The sequence below is a fragment of the Montipora capricornis genome, chromosome 3 (genome assembly GCF_036669925.1).
Source record: "Montipora capricornis isolate CH-2021 chromosome 3, ASM3666992v2, whole genome shotgun sequence".
Classification (NCBI taxonomy): Eukaryota; Metazoa; Cnidaria; class Anthozoa; order Scleractinia; family Acroporidae; genus Montipora; species Montipora capricornis.
The window spans coordinates 65,684,284-65,701,225 of NC_090885.1; the positions used below are offsets into that span (position 1 = coordinate 65,684,284).

At 39.6% G+C, this 16,942-nt stretch overlaps 2 protein-coding genes across 3 annotated transcripts in view; one reads left to right on the plus strand and one right to left on the minus strand.

Annotated features, from left to right (window-relative positions):
* Positions 1-8,958, plus strand: part of LOC138043748 (myoferlin-like) — a 68,678-nt gene extending 59,720 nt beyond the window's left edge. Inside the window, exons 50-55 of one of the 2 annotated variants that reach the window (XM_068890167.1) lie at positions 503-593; positions 2,642-2,741; positions 3,078-3,262; positions 4,416-4,525; positions 5,572-5,719; positions 8,149-8,958. In XM_068890167.1, the coding sequence (XP_068746268.1) occupies positions 503-593; positions 2,642-2,741; positions 3,078-3,262; positions 4,416-4,525; positions 5,572-5,719; positions 8,149-8,181 (667 nt within the window). In that variant the 3' untranslated portion in view covers positions 8,182-8,958. Of the gene's footprint in view, positions 1-502; positions 594-2,639; positions 2,742-3,077; positions 3,263-4,415; positions 4,526-5,571; positions 5,720-8,148 lie in introns of those variants that run through there. The other variant, XR_011131321.1, reaches the window with a different exon arrangement.
* The window catches only part of LOC138043746 (myoferlin-like), a 63,742-nt gene continuing 55,530 nt past the window's right edge, over positions 8,731-16,942 (minus strand). Inside the window, exons 54-61 of the mRNA XM_068890160.1 lie at positions 16,203-16,298; positions 14,916-14,963; positions 13,730-13,820; positions 12,194-12,293; positions 11,555-11,724; positions 10,861-10,970; positions 10,186-10,333; positions 8,731-9,135 (exon numbers count right to left, since the gene is read on the minus strand). Of these exons, the coding sequence (XP_068746261.1) occupies positions 9,103-9,135; positions 10,186-10,333; positions 10,861-10,970; positions 11,555-11,724; positions 12,194-12,293; positions 13,730-13,820; positions 14,916-14,963; positions 16,203-16,298 (796 nt within the window). The 3' untranslated portion in view covers positions 8,731-9,102. The remainder of the gene's footprint in view (positions 9,136-10,185; positions 10,334-10,860; positions 10,971-11,554; positions 11,725-12,193; positions 12,294-13,729; positions 13,821-14,915; positions 14,964-16,202; positions 16,299-16,942) is intronic.

Below are 16,942 nucleotides of genomic sequence, written 5' to 3' on the forward strand. Positions count from 1 at the left end.
CTGACGAACGCTTCGTGCTTCTTTTATCTCGTATTAATTAAGAAATAAAAAATAAATGTCTTAATGTCTTTACCTTGGTTAGTTCTGCTAGAAGGCACATCCGGAAAGGGTTGAGAGAACGAATGAAAGTATGGCGCGTGCTTTTGACGAATTTTCTATTTCGTCAAGACAACGATTTGAACTGTTGAAATGCATGCTCACCTGCGCCAATGAGCACGTTTGTAAGATAGTACGTAAGCCAACGCATACAGGCTCAATGATTTGGGCTGAGGCATGTGGTTCAAGCCAATATCAGCCCTTGTTATACGAGTACTTTATTACCCTGTGCCGCCCCAAGAAACTGCCTTTTCGTAAAAATCTTAGCATATAGGTATTTGTAATCATTATGTAATGGTTTACATTTCACCACTCCTTTAAATAGCTTAAGGTTTCCAATGAGAATAGCAGAATTTTGCCCTGTACAAGGCTCGGAAAAGCTTAATAGACAAGAGTTTATTTTCAGATCTTTAGATGGCACTGGCAATTTCAACTGGCGTTTTCTCTTTCCGTTTTTGTATATACCTGCTGAAAAAGTCATGGTAGTCAGAAAAAAGGTATGTCGTGATACTTACCACATGAGGCGTGTACACAGTTCGAGCGACGCGAAGGTTAATCATTATAAGCCGCAGAACAACGTCTACGCATAAGTATCAGTCCATTTCTTTGCATAACAAGTTAAACCAAAGACAACATTTATTGGGGAGCAGGGGTTACTCAGTAGTGAGAGCACTTGCCCAACCAATGTGGCCCAGGTTCGATTCACAGGCCTAGGTAGGCGTCATACGTGGGTTAAGTTTGTTAGTTCTCTGCTGCAACAGGTTTTTTTTCGGCTACTCTGGTGATTACTGTACAGCGGTGTCCCCAATTAGTGTCCAAGCGCTAAATACACTTGACATTTAAATAAAGTTCATCATCATCATCATCATTATGATTATTGTAGTTTACACATCTGGCCTCAGTTGTTCAAAAGGTGGACAACGCTATCCACCGGATAAATCACTATCCAGTGGATAAACACTAGCAAAACTAATTGAGTTATCCAGTGGATAGTGATTTATCCGGCAGATAGCGAAATCCATCGTTTGAACAACTGGGGCCTGTATGCTTATGATAACAGAAGGCAGAAGGGTGCTTTCGCGTAACCTGCTGGCCGTATACAAGAAAAACATATCCTCTAACTAATTTCACGCTAAAAATAAATAAATAATTAATTAATTTTACACTAAAACTCATCCACTAAAAATTAATTTAAGTAAAGCTATGATCTTCATAGCTTTACTTGATTTCATATCCGCAGTTCAATATATGATTCATTTCATACATCATTTTGTTCAAGAATTAACTTGCACATAAATAATTGCTGTATATACTGATAATAATACCCAAGCAGACTAAAACTAAATTACTTACAGATTGTTATTCTTTTATATAAAACTTCGGTATATATTACATAAAAATAAAAATAAAAATAAAATAAAAACTAAACCTCTGCTAGTGTGGTAACGCGCTCTGTAAGTGTTTTAAAATGGCGAGCAATTTTCAAGCTACTCGACAATACGGCTTTCTGTATCTTCGACAGCACTACTTTAACTCGTGACTTTGACAACCTCTTGTGTCTAGATCCAATGAGCCTCTGCACACAATCTTCTAGCTCCTCGGACCAACCCCCCAGAGCAACGATTCCTATATTGCAGTGCTCGATCTTACTTCCCCAAATGCCATCTTAGCGGCCTATACTTTGCTGTCAAGTTTCTTCCTGCGATTATCGACCCACGGAAAACTCATCCCTACTGCTCGCATTGTCTTTTCCTGATGGTCAACGAACCTCGCATCCATCCTGTTAACCTTGACAAAACCATGATCGGCAAACACCGGCACATCCTAGTAAGCCTGCGATTCGGATGATTCGTGCGGTGGTGTAGGAACACCAGGCGAGTACCACGGGGGCACGGAATCTAGCAGCTTGAGTTCTTTACACATTTCCTAAAAGAGGACCTTCAATGCACCATTATGGCTCTCTAGGTATTTAGATTGAACTTATTATGCAGCAGTCACATCTTTTGTATGCTATATGCAATTAAAATAGTATGACGGGGGCGCGTGAGCGTAGCCCGTTGACTATAGTGAAAACTTAGTATAATAATATAAACTTAAAGTTTAAATTAAATATAAAAATTAGCACTAGAAAAATTGATAAACCATATAGGATCTCTAAAATCTAAAATGGCAGTTATAAAATCTTTAAAATTCTCTGAAAATATATAACTGATTCGGCTGTCAATATTTTCCTTGATGATTAATGGACCGGAAAATATTGAAGGAAGGAAGTTAATTAATAAATGGAGAGCGTGTTCACTGTTCATGCTACAACTTAAAAGTGCGAGAGATGTTTAATGTTCCCGAGATTACAGCCTTCTGCATGTTATACGTCCATTATGATATTGTATTGTTTCACTTCATATTATTATTATTATTATTATTATTATTATTATTATTATTATTATTGACACCTTCATGTTATATGTTTGAAGCCTCTTAGAAAGTTTGATGTTCTTCTAGCCAGGGTGCCACGTTGAAAAACGTAAAATTGTTGTCATTTTAGGCACATGTGTGGAGTCTGGACATCAGAGAACAGAGGTTGCCACCTAAGTTTATTGTTCAGATCTGGGACAATGACCTGTTTTCACCGGACGACTTTCTTGGTGAGGGTGTGATTCATTTCTTAATGATGTTATGCAGCACATTTGTGATATTCTAAGCAAAAGATAATCGCAGTGAACGAAGCAACTTGAACACTTGCTCTACCAAATAAGGGAATCTTTGTTGAAATCATTGTTTACATTCTGTTTAATTAACATACGAGTTTGCTCACAGAAGCCACCATGCTATTTACTTGTTAAACGTCCAATTTTTGACCTTTCAGCTTTGATAACGTGTCAGTGTTTAGCCATCAAAAACTTGAGTGGCAAATACGCTAATAAAAGTACAAGATGTGTTGTCATTTGTGACAATCCTAAACTTCTTCTATCCTTTCGCAGGTCAATTGGAATTAAACTTGAGCAAATTGCCACGACCGGCTAAGAATGCACGGAATTGCGGCTTGCACCAGATGCCCCCGCAAGGAACAGAGAGGCGAAAGAAGAAAGTAGAGTTGGTATCCCTGTTCGATTTAAAGCGAATCTATGGCTGGTGGCCTGCTGTCGACGGTGAACAAACACTGGCGGTATGTTACTTTGTATTTCTTGGGAGAAATAATTAATGCACTTTCGAGAACGGGCCTTTTTATTAAAGAAACCTGAATAGCCCGTTCTTTAATCGTATATTTCACCTTTGACCAACTATTTTTTTAGTACCTAGTTGTACAGCATATGTAAAGCGCCCTCCAGAACCAATATTAGGGAGCTTAAGATCAACGACGGCGACGTCGACGAAAACGTCAGCTCAAAATAGAGCTTAGCTCTAGTAAAAGTCTTTCGCGATTATTTCATCTCGTTCACTTCGTACAATGTGGGCGAAATATCCTAAAAATAAATTGGTACGAGCGGTTTCAGACTGAAAATAGAGAATGAAAGATTCTCTCTTGCATGCTCACGTTGTCGTCAAAACCTAAAATTTAGTGATTTCACGTCGTCGTCAAGCAGAGAACCGCAAAAATATGAGCTAAAATCCGTGCCGCACGTGCAGCACGATTATTTATGCTCTTGTAACCAATGATATCATTGTTTTCTGGCGTTTTCGTCGACGTCGTCGTCGTAGATCTTAAGCTCCCTACTAATAAGATGAGACCACTGTGGAAGGTGCTTTGCCTAAAGTCACGCAAAAAGATCCGTTTTGAATGTGCCAAAACCCAAATCTCCACTGGCGAGTCTCGAGCACAAAACTGTTCTCTTTGGCCACTTTCGATATATGAAAATTCAGCTTGAAAGAGAGGTTCAGAGGACAAAGACAAAGGAAAGTGGATGATATGCTAATATCTTTCACATTCATTGCAACTTGTTGCTATTGTTTTTGTCCTCTGTGCCTGACTATCAAGCTGAATATTGATATTTCGAAAATGCCTCATTGAACGGTTACCCAGAGTGAGCGATGAAAATGAATGAGCCATCGTGGGCTCAATAGTGATTCACCGTTTCAGCGCATTTGCGTGATAAATCTCCCTCGATCACCCAACCTAATAGTATTTATCCATAATTACTATTATTTCCGTAACGTTTCCCAATCTATGGATTGAATCAAGAAGAATCGATTATTTGAACGTAAGTTGTTTTTTCTCTTCGAAGCAACATAAAACCAAGCAGCTCACATGGTTACCCAAATGATGACAACGGTAATTTGTAGTTCTTCATGATCGGGTTCCACGTGCTTTATATTTGCAGGGCAAACTGGAGATGACCCTAGAGCTTTTGACGAAACAAGAATGTGATGAGAAACCGGCTGGGAAAGGACGCGAAGACCCCAACCAGAACCCCACACTAGATCCCCCAAAGTGAGTATAAGGCCTTTTTTGGATTACTAGTTTAGCGGTCTCAATTCCTTCAATTTGACTGCTGTTGATTGTGGCCTCCGTAGGTCACTCAAGTTTAGAAGATTCTATCAAAGTTGACCATTCATGCTGAATGAGTGATATGCGAGTCTTATCCGAGAAGACTTATTCTTACCATTCGAAGATTAAAATCTCAGTGGAGAAACTACAGAAACTCGGAATCAGTTTCGAATCGAATCCGAACCAACAACCTCTTCGACGAAGGTTCAGGGGCAATCTCGACTGAGCCAGCTGATTTATTATAAGGCTTCTAGTTTTCAATTTCAATCAATTGCGATTTAATTTTAGTGCGAGGGGCCGCTAACATTGGACAACTTGCCGCTTGAATAAATGATCAGCTAGGGGTCGGGAAAAGCTTTTTAAACAGAAGGAAGCTTAGGCAAAGGCGGATGCACAAACTGAGACTGCTCATTCTCCGGCTGCGTTCAAACCTTAGGCTTTCCATCGAGCAAAAAGAGGCAGTATGTGCTACCATATACAATACTTTTTTTTATCAAACAGTCATTATCTAAATTGTGTTGTTTTAATTCTAATTAGTCTACATTAACATTAGCAAAGCGCAAAGGTTTGTATCAAAGCAGGGTCACTGGCAGCCTCGCTTCCATTCTCAGGCCCGGTAACTTAGCTAAAAAGTAAAAAGTAAATTCTCTGTTTACGAGCCAGAAGGCCCGTCAGGCCGGCACTTATCTCCGGTTTCATTAGCATGAAGCGACTAGGAGTATTTCTACTCCCCCCTGGATGGGATGCTAGTCCATCGCAGGGTTACCCCCAGCATTTCGCCGGTACCCATGTATACACCTGGGTGGAGAGAGGCACCGTGAGAGTAAAGTGTCTTGCCCAAGAACAGAACACAATGTCCCCAGCCAGGACCCGAACCCGGACAACTCGATCCGGAGAGTCGAGAACTCTAACCATGAGGCCACTGTGTCTCCCACAGGTAACTTAGCTACAACTGTAAAATGGTCTATTTGTGCTCTTTTATTTTATAGTCGACCTGCGACATCCTTTGCTTGGTTTTCATCTCCCTTTAAGAGCTTGCGGTACATCCTATGGCGCCGCTTCAAATGGAAGATTTTAACATTCTTGATAATTGTGTTACTTGTTGCTTTGGTGGTTCTGTTTGTCTACGCTGCGCCGGTAAGATTTTACTTTGTTATAACTGTTATTAACCAGAGAAATAACTTTGATTCAGGTTTTGCGACAAAATGAACTGAAAATCGCCGTTATTTTTACTAAAGGTAAGGCGATCTTTATCAAAACTAACAAGGTGTCTTGTTAGTTAGGACCTAGTATAAACAAGGACACTAAGGTGGCTCAAAACAGGTTCAACAGCTTAGAGGGAATATCTTATAAGAAGGATTAACTCTACACTGTTCACGTAACAGCAACGTTATTGTACCAAATGGAGCACCAATAATTGCTTACCAACATGCACTTATTAATTTGACGTAATAGGTCATCTCAAAATGCCATACACTGACGATTTTGTCTTTAAACGCTTATATCTCAAGAACGAACTTGGTGACCCCTAAGTGATTGGCAGGCCAATATCCAAAGTTAACAAAATTTCTCCGCAGAGGATTCAGAGCTACTTTAAAAATTCCAGTTGTGAAGGTGGCTATGAATCCGCTCCAGAGAATCTATTGACTCTGCAGAGAGTTTGCATGTCTGAGCATCTTGTTAAGCAATCATTGGTGTCTCATAAATGGTACCATAACTTCCGTGTATACGGCCAGAACTACTGAAAATTAAATTGACCAATAAGAATTTAGTGAGCGGGAAAAACTTTGCTATCCGACGTCACGTCAATTGTTCACAATTAAAAGGGCCAGAAAACAATTTAAAAGATCTCGTGGTAAACTTTTTGTCGACAAACTTTGGCGCCAAAACTGGGCTGCCGTTGTGCGGCGATTCGAGCGTCAGCTCTTGTGCTTTTCCTAACTATTTTAAGACGAATTCAGTCTGGTATCTTCGAATCAAGTGCAAGAAGACGTCAAAACTGTATAGATAATGTATTTGTGTTAATTTCGTTAAAAAGATATAAGTGGCATCCTTTTCGACAAGGTAGATCGACAACAACGCCGTTTACGCACATAAATGCATAGGCTCCATTACCAGCCGCTGTTTCGGGAAATGAGCCATCGCTCACTCTCGAAATCACAGCTGGACGCGTGAGGTGAGCCATTGTTAATCTCCACCAATCAGAAACTCGCCTGCACAAATCGGTCTGGCATAATTATATTTTTTGGCTGCGAAGGTATTCTTTGACCCGGCCCGTTCGAGGTTTACAGTGCTTTTAAGGTAGGAAACATCTAAGATCTCGACAACGAAAAGTGTTCGAGAAGCTGGAGAATGGGGATTGTGTCGTTTCTACCGCCTGAGTTCGGAAACTTCACTGATTTTCCAGTTGGCGCCAAGGTCAAAATACGGCTTTCGAATCCATTGCTTTTGCAATTTTCTCTTCAGACTTCCGCTAATGTAAGAGCAAGTAAAATTCCTCAAGATCAATTGAAATTACTGCTTAGTTTATTGGTGGCAAAACGAGGGGGCCGATGAGGTCGACCGAGAGCTGAAGCGGCCGAAGATTTTGTTGATGATTCGCCGGTTGAATTCAAAGTCACATTGATCATTTAACCACAAACTCAACTCGTATTATCTGGAAACTTCGCACAGACGTTTAGGCAGTGTTATGTAATTAGTGTTTTGTTAAAATTAGTATTTTGGGATGTCTAATGCTATTTCCCCGCAAATATTAACTTCGCATAAATTATATTTGAAATTACGTCACAGACACAACTTATCGCTCACGCGTCCAGCCGTCTCTTCTCGGGGAGGATACCCGAACTCGAGTGAGCGGTGGATATCGAGCCTAAGAAATACACCGTTTCCGGTGACAGGGCAAATTATTGACAGGATAGCACAGTTTTGACTGCCGCGCGCGCTGCGGAAGCGGGTTCCGTATGCACGGTTTCATTTGCCGTAACGTAAAACAGTTGGTAGATTCAATCCTTCCAAATAGTACAGTTTGTAGAAATAGACCAAATCGGCTAACGGGGACAGCTATTCTTAGAGTTACGTCGTAGAGTTAGAGTTAAGTTTCCAAAATCCTCAGCCAACATTCATAAAAGCTAACCTTAGGCCTAAGGTTAGCTTTTATGCATGTTTAGGATACTTTCTGTATTTCTGAATTTAGGATTTAGGCCTTCCAAAACCTTCTATTCAGAATTTTGGAAACTTAACTCTAACTATAATGTCATAACTCTATGAAAATAACTCTATTGCTAGTCAACCTCATCGGCTAACTCAATGTTGTACCTAATTCAAACCCTTTTGGAATGAAACGTTTTGTTCCAGGTATTTCCATATCATTCAAATATGAATGCTTCTTTATTATGCAAATACAAAACGCAAAGATCCTTAATCCCGGGAGATTTGAATTGGGTACAACATTGAGTTAGCCGATTAGGTCTATTGTTGAAACTGATTTGAGTCTCCTTAACAAGGACCTCCGGTTGAAATGTGTGCTAGTGCCAAGGTGCTTATGTTGTGCTTTGGTTTGTTTTCAGGGTTACACTGTAAAGAAACTGTTGGGTGCTTGAAGAGAATTCCCTCTCGGACTCTTAACCTCCGCCTTGTGCAAATCATTCTGCAAAAATTCCTGCTGTTTGAAAGAAGTGACAAAAGGTCTCCTTTCGCGTTTACGTAATTGTTTACGTAAAGCTACGCGTTCCTGGAAACGTTGGCAAAACCTTATCCCATGCGCATTTTTAAATTTGATTGAAATTCGTTTCCAAAGCGAATAAAAGCACGAGAATTTTCATGGATACTGTTATTTTTTTAAACGAATGAAAGCTACTTTGAATTTTGAATTTTTCGACGTGCAATAAGCTAAGGTGTAAACAGATTACCTTTCGTTGTTGTTACACCTTCAACAAATAACCTTGATAACTCTATAGAGCGTTTAGCAGAAAGTTAGTCACTACCTCCTAAAACGTTATTAGTCTTGTTTTGGAGATGCATAAATTGAGTTTTCACGACTGAACACACAAAATGAATTTACTTGCAGATACAGATTTTCGTAGACCAAACAGTTAGCTAAGCGTGAAGGAAAGAAATACAACGTTGCAATGCAGTAAATATAAGGAAAGTTTTTAAAATACTATTCAATTTTATTGAGCAGATACTTGCCTCTTAGTTACTTGTATGATGACAAAATCATTTTGAATTCATACCTTAACACGGTTTCCTTCGAGCTGAAGACGAGAACGAAAATTTCACCACAAAGATTCAAGTACACAACTACCTAGCAATATTTTAATCCTACTGAATTGAATACTGAAGAAAAAAAAATCAACCAATAAAGAACAGTCAAGAAGTTACTTCTCAAAGAATTTTTTTTCCCAAAATTCGTGACTTTCAGTCTTTTAATTTGTTACGAGATAGCCCAAATGGTATTAACTAAAGAAACTGATGACCATGTGATTGCTGTGTCCTCCATTAGCAAAGCTGGTGGGTTGTTTTCAAACGTTAAAAATCTTCTTTACGGTATAGCCCTGCAATAATAGAAAATACACAAACATATCGTACAAGTTTCCATCATGAGGCTAACATTGGACTCATCATCATGATCGTGTTTTTCCTATTTCCAGTTGTCCACTCTCTATGGCAATCTCTTCACTCGACGGTGGAAGCGTTGTCTGTTTCAGACACGACTGCTATTCCTATCCGCTGGACATTCATTTCCATCAAATAATCTTTTTACAGTCATGTGCTTAGTTTCCTGGTGTTGACCTTGTTATGATACAGCCCAACCTGCTTTTCTCATGTTAATGATGTTGTTCTCATGCAAATTAGTTGGAATTAACATAATGAAAGGAATAACGTTTCTATCAAAACAAGGTCATCTCTAGTCTCACTTTCATTCACAGGCCAGGTAACTAAGCACATAACTGTAAAATGGACTACTGTAAAATGGACTACATCTATGACCAAACCTTTTTTTTCTTGAAAGATATATTGAGCAAAAACTGCTCCTATAGTTTACTGCTGTCCATTCTTCAATGTCTTTATTGTTAAAGTTTGCAATAAGCGCCCACAAGGAGTATCGATTATCCTCTCAAGGTCTCGGTTTTCTTGTCTTAATAGCTCGGAATATCACGTTTTAAGTAGTCCCTTTATTATGCTCAGATGCAACCTTTTACTTGGCTTGAGATAGCGGCTATTCGCTGGTTGATTAAAGAAAGACTCATTTAATCGTTCTAGGTACTGTTTACAATATACAGTCGTGGGAATACTTGATTTGAATATAAACCCGTTTGAAGGAGAGTACTCTTTCACAGGGTTCTGGATTCGTGACGAACCCTTTTTATGCTGCATTCATGTTTTGTGGTTAAACTCAAAATGCTGTGAATAGTTACCAACCGGGAAGTTTTTGCTTTAATGTAAACGTAGTCTCTGACAATTTTCCCGATTGGAGATGTTGGCAACAAGACAGCGCCAAGGTTACGATCATCTCAAAAGATACGTGAACGCAACGATCACTCCCACAATATTTCTTTGAAACAAAACTGACACAAGCAATTAACTCGTTACTGAGTACTTACCGGCATAGCATAAACAAAGAGAACAACGAGTAGAGTGACAATAATTATTATCAGCAGGAGAAGAAGAATCCATTTGTATCGCCTCCAGATGATGTAGCGAAGGGTTTTGAACGGGGACGTAAACCACAAGAAGGACGTTGCTGGGCGGCTAGAAAAGGATCAGTAAGCATAAGTTCGTTGCACAGAAAGGCCCTTACTAACCATTAACATTTATTGGTTTGAAACAAAGTTTGTTGTTGGTTAATACAGCAAAAGCAAAAAAGAGTGATGATGCCTCACGAGTCCGCTTTAGATCTTTTGATTCTGTTCCGATCCAACAAAGTTCAAGAAGGTCGATAAACAAGAATTATTAACTTCGCCAACCAATGTGCAACGACTTCGATTACGCCACATGTCGATGAATTTGAGAGGGAACTTGCTTTCCTGGAATACTAAGCTCGGTTTGGGAAAATGAAAATGATCATTTAAATTTGGTAGGTGCCTGATGTTCACTCCAAGTCGTAAGTTCCTGGTCTGCAAGGTTTCGTTTAACTTTTTAAAGTCAATCTGGTGCGCTTAGCAAGACGACTTCTCTAAAGAAACTCGACGTATGTTAATGCGACACTTTAACGAATACCTCCAAAGACTCGGTATTACAAACAGATATTTACAAATGACCAATTACGACAGACTTACTTTGGTTCCTCCAATACAGGATGTTGATTGGGCTCATCCCGTCCCTGTCCCGCGGGTTTAGCCGCAGCTTCATAACCGGCTAGCAATTCCAAGGTCATCTCAACTTTACCCTAAAGAGGTTTTAATGATCAATAATGGTCTTTAGTGAGCTTCTTTGAAATTATGAAAAACAAAAAGCCATCTTTATTATTGGTTTAGCCACCATAAAAAAGCAACTACAACACAGAGAAAATCTTACTTTAATATTAAAGGCTCTTTCGCGTGACGTGACCCATTCTTTTTCATAGACCAACCAGACGTTCATTGGCTGTTGCAACAGGCATTTCTTTGGTACGGGGGTTGACAAATTTGACTATTCAATAAAATTTGATGCACGCCATCGTTTACAAATAGCGAACCTTGTTTAAGGCCAATAGACGAGTCAGTGATGGAAAATGTTAAGAAGTCAAGCATGGCTGAACTTCCTGGATGAAACCTATCGGAAAGTTACTCAAACAAACAGACTGGAGTCTATCTGCATGGCTGAATATATAATTAAAAGGATTTCAACATTATCAAGATGTTCATGAAAGTAAGGTTTCTTATTTTAACGAACGACATGATATATGAAATGCCGAATCATATATTGAACTGCGTATATATATCTGCGAGGATCAGGCATATCTTCACTTGATTTCTTATTTTGTTAGCCTACCTGAACTTCTGGCACTCCAGGCTTGTAACAGGCCCACCAGCCTTGGGCGCTTTTCTGTGCAAACAGGTTAAACGTTTTGCCATTCAAACCAGGATCTTTCTTGGCGTTACCACAATGATCAGGATCTGCGCATGGTTTGGGTAAATCCGTCAAATCTAACTCCAGCTGGCCTGTTGAGGAAAAAATGTTGAATTTTATGTTCTCAGTTTTCTAAATTATTCTGTTAGATGTAAGCACGACCAAGTCATTTGTAACTAATTAAGTTACTGTCAGGGATTTTTGACTTTCTAAAGAAGCGTCATTCGAGATCAGCTCAGTTGCCTGGGTTTAAAACGCAATTCTCTAGTTCTTTAGTACTAAGGGTGAAATATGAACCGGCGATTCTTTAAGACAAAATTTACGAGATCAAGTTGAAGAATCAGGAATTTAATTGAACAAATGACCGTTATGCAATTTGTTGACCTTAAATGGAAATAACTTTTCTATTAAAAATACTGTATCAAAATAACACCCGATCCAGAGAGACTTAAATAGTTAATAAATATTGTAAGCACAGGTATACACAACCCGCATGCCAAAGATGGATAGAAAGACGAAAAAGTGACGTGAACAAAAACGAGAAACGCAACAATTTAGTACCTATGAAGTCGTCACTTGAGAAGATGTCGTTCTCCCATATCTGTATTTTCAGTTTAGGCGATGCTTTCTCCTCAGTTTCATCCAGGCTCCAAAAATGTTCCTGGGGGATAGAACGCAATAACAAAAAGAGATGTCGCTTTTGAAGCTGGGGTTAAATTTTCCAAGTTATATCAATATTGTTCAATTCCGGTCGGCTGTGGTGGGATATAAAGAAGTGTGCTGATCTCACTCCCAGGTAATATCGCGGCTAATAAATATTACACAGTTAGACTACTCAGTGCAATTCTGCTTCAGAAAAACTTTCGCAGAATTCTGGGAAACGGTGTAATTCACCGATTTATCACAACTCTGGTGCTTGAGCAAGGGATGCGTCAAAACGAGTTGAATTCTACCAACATAAACACGGGAAGTTTGTTTTGTACTATTTCTTCTTACCCTCAGGACTTCAATTAATAATCAAGTTACGTAATTCAATAATAATTGCAATCTGTTGGTTGATGTTACCAGCCGAATAGGCCATTGCCGAGTTCATGTCTTCCTCCTCTTCGAAGCGAGTCTAAGTGCGAAGTTTTTCTTACGGAAATTAGTTTTCATATTTAAAGTAGAACTAATTACTATCACAAAAAAGTCGCACTTAGACTCTTTTTGAAGAGGACACAGACATGAACTCGGAAATTGCCTATAGCTTCGGACCTTGAAAGTTGCGGTTATTATTAACACCTCAATAAGTCAACAGTGAACTTTCAATATACTAGTCCAGCTTGATAACGCGATTAAAGACAAACACATTTATGTCCAGAACTGTACGTAATTAGACGAAACTTTGACTCTAAGTCTCCAGACATTTCAGATCTTTAAAAAGTGATGTTAATTTCTCAACCTATTTCAAACTAAGAATTAACCTCGTAAGAAAATTCAAAAGTTGGGAATCAGTTGAAGAAGAAATCGTTGTTTTGAATCAGATTGATTTGAAAACCAGGCTCGCAAAAGTCTGGGCACGACTTTCGCGTCCAGCATTTCACGATTTTATTTAAGCCTCGTTTTCACTAGCGACGCAAGCACAAAGCGCAAGCACAAACGCAAGAACAAGAGCGCTTACTTCGCCATGAAAATGGGCATTTCCTTATCCTTGTGCTTGCCCTTATGCTAACGTTCGCTTGCGTTGTGTGAAAACGGAAAGTAACGCAAGCACAGCGCAAGCCGTGATGTTCGTCCAATGAAAAAGACCCCTTCCAAATTCCACTCGCAGCGCCGCGTTGGTAAGAGAGAACATGCAACAGGTCAATCTTTGTCTGTGCTGCGTCGTGTGCTTGTGTTTGCGTTATGGTTGGGTTATGCTTGGGTCGCTAGTGATTTTGTTCATTCGGTTATCGGGAGCAAAATTGAACAACGCTAGTAGATCTGACAAATGGAATAACTCCATGTACTAGAACAGGGAAATGAGTATCTTCGTTACTTTGGAATTTATAGCCTAAATATAATGCGCCCCAGGTTTAGTGGCTTTTTAGAGAAATGAAAGCATCTTGTAAAGGTTACCTTCTTCCTGACCACTACTTTCTTCTCGATTGGCAAGTAATCGAACGGAAACACCATACGCCAGTTGAAGTTGCCATCACCATCCATAGACCTGATTAAGGAAAAAGAAAATGGGCGAGAATGGACATAAGAGTCGCAAACAGTTTTTTGAACAGGGCGAGAACTACTGCAAGAGGAAGTAAGGTGAAGTCAACCCTTTCAGCTGTAGCCTCAATTTCAGCTGCCGGCTCCACCGCACGTTAAGTTACTGGGGAGTTTAAGAAAACACAACTGCTACGGAGAAGAAAACGTCACTTCAAACTATTAGTTTGAGCTATTCACGATGTTTCCATCTTGTTTATGTTGTACAATATGGGCGAAGTATGCTACAACCAATTGGTCATTTTGCGTTATTAGGGAGTTAAGCCAAGACGACGGCTACGGCAACAAAAAGGTTAGTCCAAAATATAACTTTGCGTTATCGCAAGTATTTCGTGAATATTCCGTCTTGTTCACCTCGTACAATACAGGAGAACTATCCTGTCACTGGATGGGTAAGGACGGTTTTTAAGTCAAAACTGAAAATTACTTTTTCATTGTTATATGCTCACGTTGTCGTCAAAACCTAAAATTTGGTGTTTCCACGTTGTCGTTTTGTGGAGTATGGCAGAGAAATCGAAATCGTCGTCTTTGCGTAAAGTGTCTATTGTTTTGACGAGTACGGGAGAGAAATGTACAAAAATGCGAGCCGCACGTGCAGCACGATCATTTTGGTTCTTTCAACTAATAATATTACTGCTTTTTTGGCGTTGTCTTTGCCGTGGCCGTCGTCGTTTCTTAAACTCGACACTTAGCAAGCGGAGGAGGCGGCGGCTGAAGTTAAGGCTACCTTTTCAGCCAACAAATGTCAAGTTAAGCTTTGCGTTTTCTGTAAAATTTTTGAATTTCATTGACTAATGCGATTTTCAAGGCAAGACAAAGTTTTGTAAAATGGCTGCCGAGATCACTGATGAACACTGACCTTTCTGATGTGTTGTAACTTCTTGCTGTTATGGGCTTTTTTTCGCCTGGCGGCCATTTTGAGTCCCGAGGGACGGAAAACGTTAATTTTGCACCCCGAACTCTATTGCCTTTGAGCAGCAAGGCCGCCAGGCGACAAAGATCCATTGCTCTGGTTTCTTTATTAATGCATCTCCCCTCATCTTACCTGTAATGAGTGTCAGTCTTTTGCTTCTCGTCAACAACATCGATCCACCTGAAAAAATAGATTTTACTATAACCGTCGCTAATTGGCTAATTTTTATGATCAGTTAGAGTAAAAACAGATACAATTTTAATTTATGCAAAAATCTGTGCAACTGCCGAACTGCCAAATATTTAACCAATCACATTCTATTGACTGTTGTAAGTAGCCAATCAGAAAAGCGAGAAAAGCTCTTGACAATGTTCGCGTCAATTTGAATAACATTCATGCTTGAGGCTGTTAACTGCATCTTTCCCCTCATTTTAACCCTGTAATTAACTGCGGCTCGTGATTTCCCCAACCACTTAGACAACGTTATGACGCAATTTATCATCAATAAGAGGCCGGACATACGCATAGAAAACAGACGTCAATTTGGTAATGTTGATAATTATTAATTTTGGTAATTACTTTTTTCCGTGTTTCCATAGGCCTCATCTAAACACAAGGGGAGTTGGGAGAATTCGAGACATAATGCAAACCCGAGACGCAGTCGAAGTAGTAATCTTCTAGTATTTTAATGATAGAATACCAGTCTTGGATTTTTTCTTCAGACGTCACTTAAGACATGTTCACATTAGACCTCGATTATGATCGAATTAAATATGAAATGGGTTCACATCAACTAATTGCAGTCCCTGATTATAACTGGATTATAATTACTTCAAACAACCTCAAAGGGGTTGTTTGAAGTAATTACAATGCGTAATTGAACAGAATGGCGAGCACGTGGTGGTATGAGCAGACGAAACTTCTAATCGCTTTATGGAGCGAAGGTTTGGATTTGTCTTCTTCTATTCTTGGAAGCAACCTTGGTTCTCTTCTCGCCTCAAGCACATGATGGTGATGATAATCGTGGCAGCATACGGCGCCATTGTCTCACACTGCGAGGCTACCCTGCGTATTGTATTTGAATTTTCACAAATGTGAACAGAACCATAATTGGATAAAATTGAATGGAGTATGATAGCCTGATATATACTTCAGTTGATCATAATCAACGTTGAGTGTAAACACGGCTTTAGTATTTGCTAATACACTCAAATTCGCTCAGTCCAACTAAATGCAAAGGTGACTTCGTAGGTGGCAGTATTTTTGGCGCGAATGGCAAATTAACGAGTGGCGAAGCCGCGAGGAGCATGGGGAGGGGCACTGTTCATTTCACAGCACTTCTCCCCATTCTCCACGTGGCTTATGCCCCTCGCGCCAACAATACGCTGGCCACGCAGGCCACTTAATGTGAAGACTAACCCCTTGACATAAATATCGCTCATCATTTCGCCAGTGATGGACTCTTCCTCGAGAATTACATCTGTGGTGTTCCAGATGATGATTCGCAATTCATGTCTATATCAATAGAGATGCAAAATTTTTTTTTAAAAGAGACATTCGATATCTTCTCTTAGATAAAGCAACGACCTGTTAAAACTATGTTTGTTGTTGAGATAGTTAAAGGAGAAATGAAGGCCAAAATCAGAAATTTTTCTAACATTGTTTTTGGAACGCTAAACATTAGTATAGTTAAGTTTGTGGGGTCACGTTTTATGTTTTTTCAAGAAAAATACGTTCGAAGTTGCACTTTTCCCGCTGTTCCTGCCTTTTCAGTGCGGGCTCAATATCTAAATCAGCAGCCTGCTGTGACATGATATGGGGAACAGAGATTTCGTAATCAAGAGAAACAAGTGCTGCTGTGGATATTTTCTTCGTTGTTTTGCTATTTCTTCGCGGACTCAATATTCACGACAAACATCAGTCAAAACACTGCTTCTATATGGGGCGTTCTCGCATGTCTTCCCCATACGTCATAAGCTGCAAAAATGACCGCTGACTATTCCATTCTGAGTCGCAATGCTGATGCCCAAAATCGGAATCAAAACATTTTTTTAGGTGGAAAAACGGCGGATATGCCAAAAAAAAAAGTAGAAAACATTATTGTGCATGGTCTAAAGTGTAAACAAAAAATGATTATTTTTTTTTGCCTTCAGTTCCCC